The 19346-nt window shown below is 52.2% G+C and overlaps 1 protein-coding gene across 1 annotated transcript; it reads left to right on the plus strand.

Annotated features, from left to right (window-relative positions):
• The first annotated feature begins 6348 nt into the window (after window positions 1-6348).
• Alox12b (arachidonate 12-lipoxygenase, 12R type) lies at window positions 6349-18771 on the plus strand. The gene is made up of 15 exons (XM_006973468.3): window positions 6349-6689; window positions 7599-7803; window positions 11892-11973; window positions 12090-12182; window positions 12290-12412; window positions 12681-12784; window positions 13096-13268; window positions 13489-13632; window positions 14963-15166; window positions 15392-15478; window positions 15750-15919; window positions 16320-16441; window positions 17768-17868; window positions 18179-18349; window positions 18526-18771. Exons 1-15 carry the CDS (start codon window positions 6543-6545, stop codon window positions 18703-18705), a joined length of 2106 nt encoding a protein of 701 aa, XP_006973530.1. The 5' UTR covers window positions 6349-6542; the 3' UTR covers window positions 18706-18771.
• The last annotated feature ends 575 nt before the right edge of the window (window positions 18772-19346 follow it).

A 19346-nucleotide genomic window follows, 5' to 3' on the forward strand; every position in this document is an offset into this window, starting at 1 on the left:
GCCCTCCTGTGGCCACCTGGGCTCTGAGGAAAGGACAATGAAGACCGTTTTAACCAGGGCCTTGATCAGGCCAGTGCACAGGTAGCTGTCTCCCCAAAGAACACTCCTTGTGCGGCATGAGGTCTCTATTAGAAGGCATACTACCCTGAAAAATGCTCCCGAGCAGGAGAGGGAGGGACTGGGGTGGATCCCTGGAATCTGGTTCCTCAGAAAGCCAGCTTTGGAGGAGATTTATTGGGAAGACACACCTGCCGGCACAGAGGACTTCAGTCCTGACTCTGGGCATGTCCAAATGTGAGAGGTAGGGAAGAGGCAGGCTTAGCGTCATCTCGCAGCTCTGTCTAATGGGGCTCTCCCAGCATGCAGGCTGAACCCCATGCCTTCCCATTAGTCCAGAAGGCTAATTGTCACAGTAAGACACATGCCAGTCTCTTCCCTGCCAGCCTTGGATGTTTCCCCACCCCGAGGTCTGAATCTGTCAGAGAACTGAGTGTTGGAAGAAGCCCTGGGAAGTCCCTTCCTGAATCGCCTTCTTAGGCTCGGCTTGACTCATGACTGCCTTCCTTGGCTCTCGACTTCAGGGGAAGCCGTGGTGAATTCCCCAGGCTGACTTCTGCTTTCTGGTGATGGAGAGACAGACAAAAAACACATCAGCAGAGGAGTCCTTTCGGATGGTGGCAAACGCAGTCAGAGACACGATCAGATGGCATGTGCTGGCGTGACTGGAGGGGGGGGCATCAGGTGTGGTCAGCGAAGGTCTCCCAAGGAGGTGACACTAGATTTGAGACCTACGTGGCCAGAAAAAAAAATCAGAACACTCTCCAAACAGTTTGGGGGGAGGTGTTACAGATCAATGGCACATCTTCTAGGGTCAGGAAGGAAGCTAAGGTGGCTAGAACAAGATGTTGGGTCATACGTGTCCCCCATCTATGCTTAGTCTTTGGATTTGATTAGAACGGTGCTCTTAAAGAGACAAGTTTGACTTGACTTTGTTCTCTGTGTCCCAGAGGAGTGGGGCCCCAGGGATTGTTACCAGCCTTTCAGGCTTGGGGTGGGGCAAGGTCAGGGGGGGTGCCCCAAGAGTGAGGACCTAGCTCCTGCTGCAGGTGGGTGTCAGGAGCCTCCCCTGCAAATGTGCATCTATTCCAGGGCCTCTCATGTTTGCTGGCCCCGCCCCTGGTCCAGGAGAACCAGTTCTTCAGTGAGCACCTACCCAGAGTTATGCATCCAAGTTTGGGTCACAATTGGGGAGTGCCCATCCAGATCCGTATGCCTAACCCCATCCAAGTCCCCGGTTCCAGCCCCGGTCCCACTCACGTCCTCACTGCACTATCTTTTTTCCTCTGAGGAACATAAATCCCACCGGAGGCTTGAAACTGGATTAAACCCACAGCAGTCACCCCAGTTTTGGGGGGATATGGATTAGATTAAAGGGAATATATATATGAGGGGATATGTGTGTATGTGTGTATATGTGTATACACACACACACACACACACACATACATGATGAGGAGACTTATTGCTACTGAGTCATTATTGGGAGACAGCTTTTCAGGGGTGGAAATAGTTCTCTCTCTCTATGCATGGTCATCCCCGTCTTCTTCTATACCTCAAGTCATATTCTGTCAATTGCCTCTCCTACCCAGTCCTCAAGGATACCTATGATACCCCTACCTCTTCACTCCCACACATCCATTTTACTTATTACTCGATTAGCAGGTTATAGTTGGGCCTCTTAACCCTCAATACCCTAGGATCTGGCATCCCCAAGGGGCCTGGGATGACGTTTCCCAAGTCCCCGAGTCTCAATTTATCCCTTCCAGGCCTTCATTAGCAGCCCCCTGGAGGCATAGTCTCCAGGCAGGGGAGTGGCTAGAAAGCAGTAGGCTAGGAAAGTTTGCATGGATTGCTCTTGAGATGCAAATTTGCATATTCAGGTTCTCAGGATCTGCAGAGTCATGAGGGTGGCCCAGCAGGGCCCAGGAGGGCGGGCCTGACCGGCCTGACAGCTCCGGTCCTCAGCCTAGGATGGCATTGTGCCTAGGGGGACGAGACAGCCTGCCAGTCACCCAGAGACTGGGCCGTGGCCTTCATCCTCAGCATTCTGTCATCTTCATCCTTTTCCTTAACCCATTCCCTGCCTCCATCACCCTTCCTGAACTTAGTTTAGCCTAGCTTTCCTCTCTGAATCTTCACCTACCCCCACCCCTGACCACCGGCTTCTTATTACTAATCCACCCAATCATTATGTCTCAGGGCTGGAAAGATGGCTCAGTGGTTAAGAGCGTGGGCTGTTTTCCTGAGTCTGAGTCCCAGCACCCATGTCAGACGGCTCAGACCCACTTGTTCCCGAGGCAGCCAACATCTCTAGGCTCCACAGCAGGGACTCCCCTCATGATTAAAAATAAAATAATTTGCCGGGCGGTGGTGGCGCACGCCTTTAATCCCAGCACATGGGAGGCAGAGGCAGGTGGATCTCTGTGAGTTCGAGGCCAGCCTGGTCTACAGAGTGAGTTCCAGGAAAGGCGCAAAGCTACACAGAGAAACCCTGTCTCAAAAAAACCATAATAATAATAATAATAATAAATAAAATAAAATATTTTTTTTTTTAATTTTTGAGACAGGGTTTCTCTGTGTAACAGCTCTCGCTATCCTAGAACTCGCTTTGTATACTAAGCTGGCCTCCAACTCTCAGAGATTTGCCTGCTTCTGCTTCCCAAGTGCTGGGGTCAAAGATGTGCACCACCACACTCAGCTAAAAATGAAATAAATCTTAAAAATAAAAAATAAAAAGACTTAGCCTGCTGCTGGTGGTGTACAACTTTAGTCCCAGCACTGAGGAGACAGAGGCAAGTGTTATCTGTGAGTTCGAGGCCAGCCTGGTTCCAGGACAACCAAGGCTACACAGAGAAATCCTGTCTTGACAAACAAAGCAAATACAAAGATTCATGTTTCAAGAATTTCCTTGAGCTGGGTGGTATTGGCGCACACCTTTGATCCCAGCACTGGGGAGGCAAAGGCAGGCAGATCTCTGAGTTCGAAGCCAGCCTGGTCTACAATTGCAAGATCCAAGACAGACACCAAAACTACACAGAGAAACCCTGTCTCAATAAAAAACAAAACAAAACAAAACAAACAAACAAACAAACAAACAAAAATCTCCTTGATTTCAGGTACCATGGCAAGAGATGGGGAGAAACCCAAACCAAATAAATTACAGACTACATACTCAAGTAGGGTAAATAGACCCAAAGCAAAGATACTGACTATAGTGCTGAGAACCATTTACAGTTAAATTTAGCCTTCTTTACAAAAGTCCCAGAGGTTTTGTTGTTGTTGCTTTTCAGTGCTGGGGATCAAATCCAGGGCTTGAACCTAGTAGGGCTTGAACCAGGCTGGTCTCGAACTCACAGAGATCCGCCTGCCTCTGCCTCCCGAGTGCTGGGATTAAAGGCGTGCGCCGCCCGGCTCACTGTGCCACTCTTAGCCTCCAACCCCTGTACTTCTTCATGTCTTCCCTCCCCTGATTTATTTGCCCCCCTCCAACCCTTACCACCACTCAATGTTATTTAATTTCTTTGGATGTTATGCAATGCTATCTATTTCCCTCATTAGAATGTTAGTTCCATGAGTACACAGTTTGTTTTGGTTACACTATGTCCTCCAAGCTGGATACAGAGCTGGGCAGGCAGCAGGGGCTGATGAATGAAGAAAATGCACGTGGTATCATCTCAAAGGCCAGGAAGAGAGGCTGCCAGGCTTGATGAGGCATGGTGGGGAGCTCCGGGTGACATAAGCAGATTTGAGTCATGAAAAAGTCATTTCAATTCCTAGCCCCAACCACATTCCTATTTCTAAACCAAACCTGAATTACGGTGACTTCCAACCCGGAACTACTGGTACCCTTCTCTCTGTCTCGAGTCCGGGTTCCCTTGTCCCTAGCTTGGCATGGTCACTGTGTAACCTTCTGTTGATGGTGACAGGAGGGTGCCACCAGTGAGGAAACCGGAGCTGGTACTTCCTGGTTGGCAGGCGCTGCCCTGGGAGGCGGAAGGGAAGAGGGCAGTCCCACAAGACGGGGACATGACTCTCTCCTCACTCTCTCTGGGTCCCAAACACGATGTGGTGGGAGCAGAAGTCAGACCTGCGGTCAGGTCACAGCTCCTCTCGGCTCAGACCCCAGTTCTTTATCTCAAGGCCCCGCCCATCCCAGCTCTTCCCCACTCCAGCTGTTAGGATTTTATCAGAAACTAGCCTTGGTCCCCTGCCCAGTATCCTCCTGTTCCAGATTTATTATCAGATCATTTAATATCCAAAAGTATAGTGAGTAAATAAGCTTGCGATTATCCTTGTCCTCTTCTCGATATTCAGTAAGTTCCAGGTACATGTCCCGCCTTGTGTCTGCGGTCCTTGGAAGAGTGTGCTGTACTCTGTGGAGGGAAGGAAGGGAGAGAAACAGGGAGGTAAGGAACCGCTAGGTTCCTGACCAACTCAATCCAATCGGGTCCTAACCCTCACTCCCGCTCTTTCTTACCTCATTCTTTCCTTTAAGATATTTATTTGGTGTGTATGTACGTACAGATGTGATAGTGTGTGCCACAGTACATGTCTGGGGGGTCAGAGGTCAACTTTCATTAGCCTTTTCTTTCTTTCGACCATGTAGGTCCGGGGATTCAAATGCAGATCAGGTCATTGGACTTGCAGGTAGGCATATTGACCCACTGAACCATCTCTGGCTCCCTTCTCCTTCCTTCCATTCTGGTGTTTGCTTTGTTTGTTTGTTTGTTTTTGTTGTTTCTTTCTTTCTTTCTTTCTTTCTTTCTTTTTTTAAGATAGTATCTCACTATCTAGTCCTGATTGGCCTGGAATTTGCTATGCAGACCAGTCTGGCTTTGAACTCACAGGGAGCCATTTGCCTGTGCCTCCAGAGTACTGGAGTTAAAGGCGAGGGCCATCACGACCAGCGCTGTCTTTCTGACTTTTTTTTAACATTTCCTTGGTAAGGGTATATTCCTTACAAAGTGTAAGAACAGCACAGATAGAGTAAATATGTCAACTGCCTTGTATATCAGCTGATCAGCAGAGAGAACATTCTAGCTGCCTACATGCCTTCCCCATTCCAGAAGTACTCACCGGTCTGAATTGTGTAAGAGGCACTGAGTTTTGTCTGTTCTGGAACTTTGGATCAATGGAGTAAGAAAGCATTTCATAAGTCTGAATGTATGGCATCTTTCGTTCCATATGATCTCTAGGGCATTCACCTACAAGATATCTTAATTTGGGGCCTGGCATGGCCCAGCAGTTAAGAGCAGCACTGCTGTTCTTCCAGAGGCCTGGGGTTTGATTCCAGGCACCCACTCGGTGGCTCACAACCTTCTATAACTCCAGTTCCAGGGGATCCAGTGCCACTTTTTGGCCTCTGCAGGCACCAGGCACCCAAGTGGTGCACAGACATCCATCCATCTAAAACAAAAGATTTTTTTTAAAAAATCATAATTCTATTTATTCTTTTCCCTTTTTAAATTTATTTGTGGTGAGATGGTCTACCTGTGTAGCTCAGGCTTTAGAAGTACTTGCCTCATCCCCCTAAGTAGCTGGAATTAGAGGTGTGCACCATCACGCATGACTCTAGCTTAAGTTTTCCTTTGGGGGTTTGGGGATTGAACTCGGGGTCTCCCACATTCTCTTCAAGTTCTCTACCACTGAATTGCACCCTCAGCCCCTTAGTTTAATTCTCCTGCCTCAACTTTTCGCTCCGTCTTCTAATTGTGTATTCAGTATCAGTTTCTCCTAAGTAAATACTGGCTGGGAAAGAAGCAACAGACCCGGCTTCCAGCTCCAAATCTTTCCACCCGTAGCCTTCTAGGGCCTCTCTGATCCCTGTGGTTTTCAGCCTCTGGCTTCAACAGTCTTCCTGAAATGTCCTGGGTTCTAACTCAAACGCGGGAGCCCATCTAAGGGAGGACACTTGGACAGCCCATCTGTATCACTCAAGCCTTCCAAAGCAGGTCACTTCTGACTTCGGCCAGGCTCAGCAGGGGTGCCTGGCGCTGCAGCCCATGGGGGCGAACAGGACTAAGGAGCTTATTAGTTTGATAAAGATCTGAAGTCCCTGCCCCGCCCCCTCCCCCAACTTCCCTGGGGCCCTGGCTCAGCCTGGACAGCTCCCACACCCCGAAGGCTGCTTCAGCCTAAGCATCTTCCATCCGCCCCTCTCAGAGGCAGACCCGGAGCCCTGCCTGTGGTTCCTCCCCATCAGCTCCTATAGGGTTCAAGGGCAGACGCCTGCTCACCAGCCACTGGCCCGGCCCCGCCCCACCTGCACGGCTCACATCCCGCCCGCCCGCCAAGGGCAGCAGCTGTCCCGGCTCCAGAGGCATCCTCCGGGCAGTGGTTCCCGCTGACTATTCCGTCTCGGGGTCTGACCCAGTCAACTCTTCTCTGCCTGGCGTCCCTTGCCTACGTTGTTTCCAACTGTGTGTGTGGCTCCAGCCACAGAGTCCGGGACTGAGCCCTCTCTTGCCTCCTGAAGAGCGGCCATGGCCACCTACAAAGTCAAGGTGGCCACGGGCACTGACTTCTTTTCGGGGACGTTGGACAACATTTCACTGACCATCGTGGGGACCCAAGGAGAGAGCCATAAGCAGCCGTTGAACCACTTTGGGAGAGACTTTGCTACTGGGGCGGTGAGTGTTGTGTGTGTCACCCAGGATGGATGGATGCTCAGGATGGATGGAGGCATCCGGGAGGGAGCCAGAGCTGAGCCAGGGGAGAGCCGCTGTGGACTCTCAGGTGGCTCCCTACACAACCTCTTCCCCCACACAACCATGCTCGCCTCGGCCCCCTCTTCTCTCATCCCTTCCAAACAACCCACCCTTCTCCCTCCTGTCTCTCTCTCTCCCTCTCCCTCCCTCTCTTCTCTCTCCATCCATCTCAGCCCTCTTCTGCTCCTTCCCTCCTCGCCCCTTTCTATCACCTCTCCTATTCTTACTCTTCCTCAGCCCAGTTGCATCACAACTGGCTTGCATTTGCATTGGATTCTCGGCGACTTCAAATGGCATCCGACCAGCCTGGCCAGTGGGGACCTGTTGCTTTGCCCTGGTGGAAGGCACTCTGTGATTTTGATAGCCACCTGCTCCTATGTGACCTGAATAGGCTCCTCCATCTGTGTGGCCACTTCTGAATTCTTACATCTCCCTTAAGAAGTGGGAGAAGGGCCTGGGGGGACCCCATCTTTCCACTCTAAGACTGAAGGTTTCTGGGAAGCCCTGGTCTTTGACTCCTGCTATATCAGCTCCTAAGACTCTAAAGGACTCCTGCAGCCTCAAGTGGCTGGGGAAGGGGGTAGAAGACAGGACCTTAGAAGTAGGAAGGAGGGATAAGGCTGTGGTCCTTCCCTGCCTTGGGTAGATGGGCCCAGCAGAGGAAAGGCGAGTTAGAAGGTTTGCAGCTTTGCCCTCTCTTTGTCTTTGCTCTGTACAACCTCCAGTCCAGGAGGTGAGTGTCACTAACCTGAGCAGGGCCTAGGTAAAGGGCCAGCCTCGTGGGAGGTCTGAGGAACTGGTCAAGTCACTCAGCCCCTATGTTTTGTGCAGGTGGATGAGTACACCGTGCAGTGCCAGCAGGACCTGGGGGAGCTTATCATCATCCGTCTGCACAAGGAGCCCCATTCCTTCTTACCGAAGGACCCCTGGTACTGCAACTATGTGCAGATTTGTGCCCCCAACTGCCGTGTCTATCACTTCCCAGCTTACCAGTGGATGGACGGCTACGAGACCCTGGCCCTCCGGGAGGCCACAGGTGAGCCGGCACCAACCCCCCACCCCATCCTATGCAGTGAGTTTCCTCACTCTAGCCCAGCACCGCCATGTTGGCCACCCCAGGGTCCTATCCAGCCAGTCAGGCACTGGAAACTCCAGGGATCTCCTGCCATGGCCATCCCCAGTCACTGTTGCTGCTCTGGGCCCAGCTTGGGGCTGCACACTGGAGGAACCAAGTGCATGAGGCCCAGGGACCACTGTCAGCATCGTGCAGCAGAGAGCATTCCCAGATTGCTCTTCTCCCTCTCGATCCACTCTCTCTTGGCTCCTGTTGGATGCCTGGCATGCTACAAAGCCCTCAGTAGATTTCTGGAGCAGGATTCTGTTTCCACAACAGGATGCTCTATTTTTTTCAGCTGGACCTGTGTTCTACTCAGAAGTCTTATTAGTTTCCTAGCTCTCTAGGTCACCAAGGTGTTGTATATGGTCTGATTGTTGGTTTGAGAAAGGGTCTCTCTCTGTAGTCCTGGCTGTCCTGGAGCTCGCTATGTGGACCAGTGATCTCACAGAGGACCTCCTCCTGCCTCTGCCTTCTGAGTGCTGGGATTAAAGGCATGTGCTACCACGCCAAGCCTTGTGTGTGATCTTGATGCTTTGTTGCTGTTGTTGTTGTTGTTGTTATTTTGTGTGTGACCGTGGAGATCAAAGGGCAATTTGTGAGAGATGGTCCTCTCTTTCTACCATGGGAACCCTGATGCTCAAACTCAGTCAGTTATGTGGCTGGGCAGAAAGGGCCCATACCCACACAACCAATCTCATTGGCCTGATTTTCTTTCCTTTTGTGATACTAGGGATTTGAACTCAGGGCCTTGTGTATGATAGGCAAGCACTTAGTGGTTTTCTAGTTGAACATTTTATATGTATTGTATATATATTATGTATTATATATTATATATAATATATACATATTTTATATGTATTATATATATTATGTTATTATATATTATATACAATATATATACATATTTTATATGTATTATATATTATGTATTATATATATAATACCCCATTATTCTACTTAGAAGTCCTATTAGTTTCTTAGCTATATATTTTTTCTCTCTCTCTACACACACACACACACACACACCATTATGTTGCTCCAGAGAACTCGGCTACCCCAATGGGACAGACACCTTAGTTTCTTTTTTTTTTTAAAGATTTATTTATTATGTATACAATACATAATAAATGGGACAGACACCTTAGTTTCTTTTTTTTTTTTTTAAAGATTTATTTATTATGTATACAATGTTCTGCCTGTACGTCTGCATGCCAGAAGAAGGCACCAGATCTCATTCTAGATGGTTGTGAGCCACCATGTGGTTGCTGGGAATTGAACTCAGGACCTCTGGAAAAACAGCCAGTTCTCTTAACCTCTGAGCCATCTCTCCGGCCCCAACACCTTAGTTTCTTAACAGGATTCGTGGCTATCCCCAAAGGCCTCCTTTACCCATCAAGGGTCTTCCTGCTCCCATAGGAGACCTTGTTATTCATTCAGACTTCCTGGCTGCTCCTGGATGGAGGGAATGACAGACCTGGAAGCAAGAGGAAAGCTGCCTTGCTTTTTTCGGGATGTGTGGTTGCTCCTCAGGGAGAGAGCTAGGACCTGAGTGCCTGAGCTGCACACATCTCCCTCTGCCATAAACCTTCATCTAGCCACTTGAGGGAGCTTCCTAAACGTGGCTGTGGATGGCGGCACGATGTACATCTTCTCTTATACCCCATGGTGCGACCCCTTGAACTTCTGCAGGCTTCTCCCTAAGTGGGAAGGGCGCAACTGAGGATGGTGGTGTCTGGAGCCTCATCCTTTCTGCAGAAGACTGCCCATTCATTTCCCTGTGCTAGAATATTCTCCTTGGAGGAGGGAATGGGGCCAAGGGGAAAGGAGAGGCTGAGGCTGGGGAGGCTGGTCTAGGGGAGGGTGAGGATGTCATCATGAGAGTCACTGGGGACGCAGAGTACCTTCCCATGGTGATAGGTCTGTGTGGCATGGAAGGGGATGGGCAGGGGACAGGCAGGTGACACTAGCTGGCTGGGCAAGAATGGGGTTGGGTGGGGTGGCTGCCACGCAACACCGGGGCAGGGAGACTTGAGTCATCCTCCTGGGCCCTTGAAGGAGTCAGGCTTCCGCCCTGGGGATGGAGCCAACCTGGGGATCTGGGTTGCCTAATTCCAGGGGGCACCATTCCCAGAGTGCATCAGGAGGAGCTGAGGCATGTGGAAATAGGAGGAGGATGGCAAGGTGAGGGCCCAGAGAGAAACGATGGGGCTGTACTGATGGGCACATACCAGCCTGTACTGATGGGCACATACCACAGGGCCAGTCAGTCAGGAGGGGGCTGGAGAGAGCTGGATCTGGAGTTTCGTCCCCATCTCAGTCATTTATTTTTTGGACATCTAGGCACATTTCTGTGGTCTTTTTAAGTTTTGGTGCCTTCGGCTGTAAAATGAATGAACAACAGAACCTACTGCGTAGCAGTGGTGTGAGGGTGCAGTGATATAACACCTGGAAGGAACTGCAGAAAGGCTGACTGCAAGGCTGTACTAGATGGGGGATGGGGGCCAGAAGCAGCCTGCCCTGGGCCGAGCCACAGCTTAGCTGCTTTTTCCTGGTAATACTGTTTTCCCCTTGTAAAATGGGCATGACAGCACAGTTTCTAGTCGAAATTGTTAGGGCCAGAAGTATTTTGAAACTTAGATTTTCTTTAGACGCTACATACATGTATATGTTCATATGTGTGTACATGTTCATATGTGTGTATATGTACATATGTGTGTATATACAGTATAGAGACACATTAAAATATTTATTTATTTTTGTTTTATGTGTATGAATGTTTTTCTTGCATGTAATGTATGTGCACTACATGCATGTCTGATGCCCAAGAAGGCCAGCAGAGGGCCAATATCCTGTGGGTCCTGGAAACCAAACCTGGGTCCTCTATAAGAACAGCGAGTGCTCTTAACTACCAAGCCACCTCTTCAGCCCCAGATGCATATTTTTTTTATTTATCTTTGTATCTACAGGTTGGATATTTCTTATCTCAAATGGTTGAATCAAAAGCATTTTGAATTTTTAAAAATATTTGCATATACATGAACTATCTCAGGGATGAGACTCAAGTTTAAACATCAAATTTAGGCTTTATTTATGCCTTTTACACTTAGGCTGAAGGTATTTATGCAACATTTTAGTGTACCTGCATTTTTTACTCTGACATGAGGTCAAGGTTGGAATTTCCCACTTGTGGCATTCTATTGGTATACAAGAAGCTTTAGAGTTGGAAACACTTTGGATTTTTAGACTAGAAATGTCTCTCTCTCTCTCTCTCTCTCTCTCTCTCTCTCTCTCACACACACACACACACACACACACACACACACACACGCACACACACGCACACACGCACGCACACACGCACGCACTCACGCACACACGCACGTACATTATATGAAGCTTCTATCACTAGGGTATTCCTAATCACACATACTAACATATCTAATCAAAGCTTTAGTTATACCAGGTGAGTTAAATAAAGACTGTATATATCCAGGCAGAGTTGTGCAGGCCTGCAATCCCGGCACTTGGAAGGCTGAGGCAGGAGGATCATGAGTTCAAGGCCAGCCCAAAATACATATTGAGATCCTGTTGAAAACAAATCCTATATATAGCTTCGGGTAAATTTAGATCCTGACAATGAGTTTGCTGTGAAACAAACTGGATTTCTACAGACTTTCATATTTTGGATTTGTGGAAAGGGGTTTTCTATCTCATTAGGTTGTTCTTGTGTATCTTAAATTATTGATATAAGCACAGTGTTAGTGCCTTCAATGTGAACTCTCCAGAACTTTTGGTTACCACGACTTCAGTGGGTCTAGAAGAGGGACTTCACAGAGAACCTGAAGGGTAGAGCTGCAGTATGGGGGAGACGTAGTGTCTGTCTCCTATCCTTAGCTCCCCCTCCTGAGAGCTGACCCGGGGATGGAAGTGAATGCCTTCTCTTTGAAGCCAGCAGGGGTGGGCAGGGGAGGAGGACAGCCTTGAACCTCCTTCCGGTTTCACTACAGGAAAGACAACAGCGGATGACACCCTCCCCATCCTTTTGGAACACAGACAAGAAGAGATCAGAGCCAAAAAGGACTTCTACCAGTGAGTGGGAGGGTGCCATGGGAGGTCCAGGGCTTGGTGGGTGGGTCTGGACAGCTGTGTGTGGTCCAGAGTAATGCCTGGGTACCAGGACCCATGAACTCGGATTCTCTTTGCAGCTGGAGGGTCTTCGTTCCTGGCCTTCCCAACTACGTGGACATTCCCAGTTATCACCCTCCTGCCCGACGGTGCCGCAACCCCAACCGGCCTGAGTAAGGACCAGAAGCTGGCCTAGCCCCGCTTCTGCAAGACCGGTACCTGGCCCTCCCTGCCCCCTGGACAGCAGGTTCAAGGCTCCAGCCCTGCTCTTTTCCCACAGGTGGAATGGTTATATTCCAGGATTCCCAATTCTCATCAACATTAAGGCCACCAGGTTCTTAAACTCAAATCTTCGTTTCTCCTTCGTCAAGACAGCCTCCTTCTTCTACCGCCTAGGGCCCATGTGAGTGTGTGAGAGTGAGGGGACCTGCAGAGACAGCCCCCCATCTACCCACCTTCGGAATGGCCTTAGGTCACAAAGGCTGGGGGAGTCGGGAAGGCAGAGTAGGAAACCTGACACTTGACACTCCCAGACCTAGAGAAAGAAGGCCCCGAGACATGGGATCTAGAGATCCTGGGGCCCAGAGACTCCAGTGAGTGGGTGACTCCATCGATTTCCCTGTGTACCTAGTACCCCTTTGAGATGCTACGCCTTGCATTTCACCTTCTAGGGCACTGGCTTTCAAACTGCGTGGCCTGGTGGATCGCAAACGTTCCTGGAGGAGACTAAAGGACATTAAGAATATCTTCCCTGCTACCAAGACGGTTGTCTCTGGTATGGGGTGGGTCATCTCAGTGGAACATGAGGCAGCCAGGCGGTCTCTGGGGCAAGAGGCAGCCTTCTTTCCTGGGGTCGGTGGGTTCAAATGGGAGCAACGGAGGAGTCATTTGAGAATCAGGTGGGCACACCATTTTTGAGCCTTTTGAAAATCATCGTCCTGTGTCCCTCTGGCCATTCAACGCAAAGCCAAGGGACTTCACGTTCCTTCCAGAGTCATCTTCATGTTCACTGTTTCCTGTCTTACGTCTCTCCGTCCCTGGGCGGGTGCGGGATTACCCTGTGACATCCCTGTGCTGTCCCCTCAGAGTATGTGGTTGAGCATTGGACGGAGGACAGCTTCTTTGGGTACCAGTACCTCAATGGCCTCAACCCAGGCCTGATCCGAAGGTGTACGCAGATCCCAGACAAGTTCCCAGTTACAGATGAAATGGTGGCCCCGTTCCTGGGTGAGGGAACATGTCTGCAAGCAGAGCTGGAGGTGAGGCCCTCTCTGGGCGCTGTCCCTGGCTTCTTCTTGGGTATCTCTATGCCTCCCCATGGACGAGGTCCATTCCAGTCTCGCCCATACCAGCACCCCCCTCTTCCCTATCCCCATCCCACCACTGAGCCTTGGGGGCAGTACGCTCTGTGCCTAAAGCCTGGCTTGTAGATGCCCTATCTTAGTAACTAACCGCTTGCCCATGGTGATTCCCTTCCAGAAGGGGAACATTTACCTGGCAGACTACCGCATCTTGGAGGGCATCCCGACCGTGGAACTCAATGGTCATAAGCAGCACCACTGCGCCCCCATCTGCTTGCTGTACTTCGGTCCTGATGGCAACATGATGCCCATTGCCATTCAGGTACTAAGGGAGAGCGAGGGAGGGGCTACTGTGTGAGCGTGTGGCCAGTGCCGATCCCACGGGCATACAGGTCCCTCTGTATGTTTATGATTGTGTAAGCCTGTGTGCTTGTGAACATGTCCATGTCAGTGTGTATGCATGTGTAAAATCCCGCGTACGGCCCTGTGTATGCATCTGAGAATCTTCCCATGTATATGCATAAGCTGACCCACGTGTGGTCATGCAGAGCCTGGGATGAGAACCCATCTCCTTACATGTGTACACCTGGGTGTTGCCATTATATTTGGTGTCTGGATATGAATCTGGGGCCCTGTGGTGCTCTCATTCGTAAGCCCCGACTGTAAAATGTGCATGCTGGGAGTATGTGCACATAGACGGCCAGATGTCTATGGGCCAGGTGGGTGGAGCTTGTCTTGTTGACGTCACTCACTCAGCCTCCTGCAGAACAGCCTCTGGGGAAGGACTGAGGGGTCCACGCTCAGCAGCTTCCTAGCCTTCTGGTCCGGCAGGAGAAGAAACTGAGGCGTTCCTTCCTCACGGGTCCTCACGAGGGTTGTTTACAAATTAGGAAAAGGTTCTTTTCTGGAGGTCCCAGCCAAGCCCTGATGATCTGGCTCGGAAGTGGATCACTGTAGGCTAGATTCCTACGATAGCTTCCCCTCTCTCCCAGGCCCAGGAACTGGGCGCCTTGATCTTGTACAGTGCCTGACCCGGCGGCGATGAGGTTGAGGTAGAAGAATTATCAAAAGAGGGAGTTTCTGAACCAGCCCCCCCCACCCCTCTGCTGTTGCTGCCTCCCCCCCTTTTCTCCTTTTCTTCCTCTTTTCCCCCACCCCATTCTTCCCCTCCCCCCTTCTTCAGTCAGGAGTTTAGTATCCAGTCCTGGCTGGCCTAGAACTCGCCGCGTATCCTGGGCTGACTTGGACCTCACAGAGATCCATCTGCCTCTGTCTCCAGAGTGCTGGGATTCAGGGCGTGTACCATCCTGATTCCATGGCCGGAGTTGCTGCTGCCGCCGCTTCTCCTTCTTCTTTTGTTTTTTCAAGACAGGCTTTCACCTTGGCTGTCCTGGAACTTGCTCTGTAGACCAGGCTGGTCTCGAACTCAGAGATCCATCTGAAAGAAAGTGGGAGCGGCGGGGCAGAGACAGGAAGGCCCAGGAAGATGCGTCAGGCCCAGGGCACAGGGAAAGCAAATGTGGAGAAGGAAGAAGGACCCTGGGATGCTCAAAAGCCAGAGGGACCGGAGCACAGGGCTCTTCCGCCTCCTCCAGCGGAGGTTTCTACCCTGGTTAGAAACCTCTTCCTAACCCCTCTTCCCCCGCCCCTAGCTCAGCCAGACCCCTGGGCCTGACTGTCCCATCTTCCTGCCCAACGATTCCGAATGGGACTGGCTCTTGGCTAAGACGTGGGTGCGCTATGCGGAGTTCTACTGCCACGAGGCCGTGGCACACCTGCTGGAGAGCCACCTCATCGGGGAAGCGTTTTGTCTGGCCCTGCTGAGGAACCTGCCCATGTGCCACCCCCTGTACAAGGTAGAGGCTCTGGGGGGAGGCTGGTTTTGAAAGCTTCTGGGTCTGCTCTGTGGGGAGGGAGGGGGTTCAGTGAGCCCTGGGCGGCATCTGGGGGATCCCCAAAGAGGGCTTTGTGGTGGGGACTTCCCGAAGTGTGTGGGGGGTCTGATGTTGCGGGTGGAGGGGTGCTGAGGTCCTTGGAGCGATCTCAGCTCTCTTCATTGCTCTCCTTCCCTTCCTGCTCAGCTCCTCATTCCTCACACCCGCTACAACGTCCAGATCAATAGCATCGGGCGGGCCCTCCTTCTCAACAAGGGGGGTCTCTCTGCCAGGGTAAGACTCTCGCCCCTGACTCCAACAAGACCCTTGTCTTCCTCTGGCCTTTGCAGTGAGTCTTAAAGCAGAGCTTCCACTGGTTTAAGATTCTGGGGGCGGGGCGGGGAGAGGTGTGCGAGAGGATGCTATGTGGGCTACAGAGCCAGGGCTTGGAATGTAAAGGTCCTTGGGCAGGCTAGGCCCAGGGTGAGTCCTGGAGGGACTGAAGCAACACCACATTTAGGGAGCAGGCTCAGAGGGATGCTCATGCAGTTCTTTCTCCCTCAAGGCCATGTCCCTGGGCCTGGAGGGCTTCGCACAGGTGATGGTCCGGGCTCTGTCTGAGCTCACCTACAAAAGCCTCTGCATCCCCAATGACTTTGTGGAGCGTGGGGTCCAGGACCTGCCTGGGTATTATTTCCGAGACGACAGCTTGGCGGTGTGGTATGCGATGGAGAGGTGAGATGGGGATGGCAGCCGGTGGTACCCAGGTGGACGGACACCTGGAACGTTGGAGGGGGGTGGGAACTTTTCAGGACCTTGGGCGTTACCTGGGGCTTGGGGTTGATCTGACATCTGCTGCCTGTGCCTGATGGACCTGGCCTCCAGCCTAGCTCTGCGGCACAGACCCCTCCCCGGCTCTGAGCTGCTTGAGGGCCCCCCCTTGGCTCTTTCTGCGGAAAGAAAGAGTAACTTTGTTTACACTTTACAAAAAGCCTAAGTAGTTTCTGGTCTCCCTGGAACCCCCACAGGCCTTGCCTACTACAGGCCTGGCTGGGGTGGCTCTGAGGCCAGCCAAAGCCAGCGTGACCTGGGGATGGGGGAGAAACCCTAAACTGAGGCTCCGTCTCCTGGGCAGGTATGTGACAGAGATCATCACTTATTATTACCCGAATGACGCTGCCGTGGAGGGTGACCCGGAACTGCAGTGCTGGGTGCAGGAGATATTCAAGGAGTGCCTCCTGGAGCGAGAGAGCTCAGGTACGGGCATGGGGGCCCCCAGGGGCCTGGGGCTCAGGGGATATCTCCAGGCATGTCCCCTGGGGCCTTCCCGGTTTGTGCCTGTCTCCCTGTAGGCTGCAGAAGGCCCAAGCACTCTGTCTTAGGATCTTCACAGGACCTTGTCCTGGGCCATGGAGCAGCAGCTGGGGTTGGGGGGCGGGGGACAAAGCAACTGGTGCCTTCTCTGAGTTTAGGGGCTACACCTTGTCTCTGCTGAGACCTGGGAGGGTCTCAGTCCTTCTTCCTAGAAACAAGCCTTTGTGGGCCGGGAAATGGGTTGTGACGTTCCATGAGAAAGGACAGCGTACGGTAGTTGAGGGGCTAGGGTGAGGGTAGCGGGGTGGCAGGCTCCAGGGGAGGGGTGGAGAGCATCACGGGGTCGTAACACTTAGGTGCACGCTCAGCAAAGGCTCATCGAGCAGCTATGATGTACGGCTGCCCGCTGCTGAGGGTGCAAAGGGGACCACGGCAGGTACCAGTGTCACCAAGAGGTTCCTGAACTGGCCCGGAGGGGTTGCACTGGTGAGCAGGCATTTCCACTATGGCAGAACCAGAGCAGTTTGGGGGAGCCTGAGGCAGGAATGAAGGATCTGGAAGAGCCCAAGGAGGCAGTTCACCCAGCTTGGCGTAGTGGGCCCATGGTGGGAATGGAGAAGCTGCAAATCATGGTCTGGCTGAGACTGGGCGTCTTGGGTGACCTTTAGCCAGAGCTGTGTGTGATGAGGTCAGCACGTGTCCTTCCCTGGTGGAGGGGCGCACGTGGACTGGGCTGCTGAGTGTGAGCTGCATGTAGAAAAGCCCCAAAGCCAGACGTGACATAGGGAATGTGTCCTCCTGCCGCTGGGACCGAGGTGGAGGTCAGCAGACTCCTCCTGATGGCGGACACCAAGCCATACACCCCAGTTGAGGAGTTTGGGACTATCCTGAGTGTCAGAGGGATCGCTGAGAGTTCTGTAAAAAGATCGGGCTTCCGTGTTAGAATATCAGCGCATGCAGACGGGCCGGGCAGTTTAGGACGATGTTTTGGTATCCAGGAGAGAGGTGAGGGATTGAAGCAGGATAAGGGCTGTGAGGATGCAGAGTTCCACAGCTAGCTAAGGGCTGGAGATGAGGGATCGCAGTCCTGGGCTGGATTCGGGGAGGGTTTTGGCCACAGGAGGGCGGAGCAGGTGGAATGAGAGACTGGCGGGCAGCCACTTGGACTATTGACAAGAGAGGCGTCTGGGCGGCGAGGCGCCCTCTGCTGGGCACCAGGCCTGGTCTGGGACTAACGTGGCATGCATGGTCTGTTTCCCAATCCCTCAGGCTTTCCCACCTGCTTGCGAACTGTACCTGAGCTGATCGAGTATGTCACCATGGTCATGTACACCTGCTCAGCCAGGCATGCGGCTGTCAACACAGGCCAGGTATTGGTGCTCACCAGCCTCAGCCCCGGTCCTCCTAAAGAGCGGACTCCAACCCCAGCCTCAGTCTACCCCAGGTCCAGCCCCAGCTTGTCTCAACTGAGTCCCTCTTTAACCTCAGTTGTAGTCCTGGCCCAGTTTCTCAGCCCCACCCCACCTGCAGGCCCATCCGTGATATCCGCTCCACCGATCGATCCAAACCAGGGTCTTCCGGGGCAGGGGTCCAAGTCAGCCACTGGAGAGGGGTACCCAGGCTTGGTTTGTGGGGACTGGGTGTCTTCTTACCCAGAACACCTCTTCTACTCCACTCCAGCTGGAGTTCACCTCTTGGATGCCCAACTTCCCATCGTCCATGCGGAACCCACCGATGCAGGCCAAAGGACTAACTACGATGCAGACCTTCATGGACACTTTGCCGGACGTGAAGACCACATGCATTGTGCTCTTAGTGCTCTGGACTCTGTGCCGGGAGCCCGATGATAGGGTGCGGGGGCTCGTGAGCATGGCCCGGGGCGGCGGGGGGGGGGGGTGGTTGGTGGCGGGGCGGTGGCGAGGATGGCCGAGGGGTGTCGGGGACAGGGAACCGGAAGTGGGAGGCTGCAGAAAGGATTGGGTAATACGGCTTGGCTTTGTCCCAGCGCCTGGTTCTCTGTCCTGCAGCGGCCGCTTGGCCACTTCCCAGACATCCATTTTGTGGAGGAGGCCCCTCGGAGGAGTATTGAGGCTTTCCGTCAGAACCTCGCCCAGATCTCTCACAACATCCGACAGCGCAATAAGTGCCTCACCCTCCCATACTACTACCTGGACCCCGTGCTGATTGAGAACAGCATTTCCATCTAGTCCCGCCCTTCTGCCTACCTTTCCACACACCGCCCCCTATTTTCCAATAAAATCACTTCAAACATGGCCCCGGTGCCGAGAGTGTGTGGCGGTTTCCTGGGCAGCAGGCTGTGGTCTGGGGGTGATCCACATACATGGCCATGCTGTTCTTTGCCATCCAGGTAGGCACAGGGCAGCACCAGGTTCCCGCTTCTAGGTTCCAATCCTTAATAGCCCTAGAGATTCAGGCCAGGTGGCTTCTGCCGTGGAGGGTCCTCAGTGAAGTGCTTGTCTGGGTAGGTGCCAGGTACCAATGAGGGTGCGGACCGAGGAAAAACGCTGAGGCCTGGACCTTACCTTTTAACTCGCAGTTCTGCTCCCCGCCCCCTGAAGTGCCCTCCTACAGAGACTTAGTTACCTAATCCCTACCTAGGGGAGCCAGACCCCGAGATGAGTCCAACTTGAAACATAAGCCATGGACCACTTGGACAAAAGACCATCAGCTAACACGAAACTGAACTGTCCCAAGCCACCCTCATCAAAACTCAGAAGACTCAGCTCCACCTGCTAGGAATCCATATTACCCTAAGTCACGCCCACAAGCTCCTTTAAGTCACTCCAAGGAGCCCACCTTGCCAAGGGCATCCTTCAAATAACCTACT

Source organism: Peromyscus maniculatus, chromosome 8, assembly GCF_049852395.1.
Source record: "Peromyscus maniculatus bairdii isolate BWxNUB_F1_BW_parent chromosome 8, HU_Pman_BW_mat_3.1, whole genome shotgun sequence".
In the NCBI taxonomy this organism is placed as follows: domain Eukaryota; kingdom Metazoa; phylum Chordata; class Mammalia; order Rodentia; family Cricetidae; genus Peromyscus; species Peromyscus maniculatus.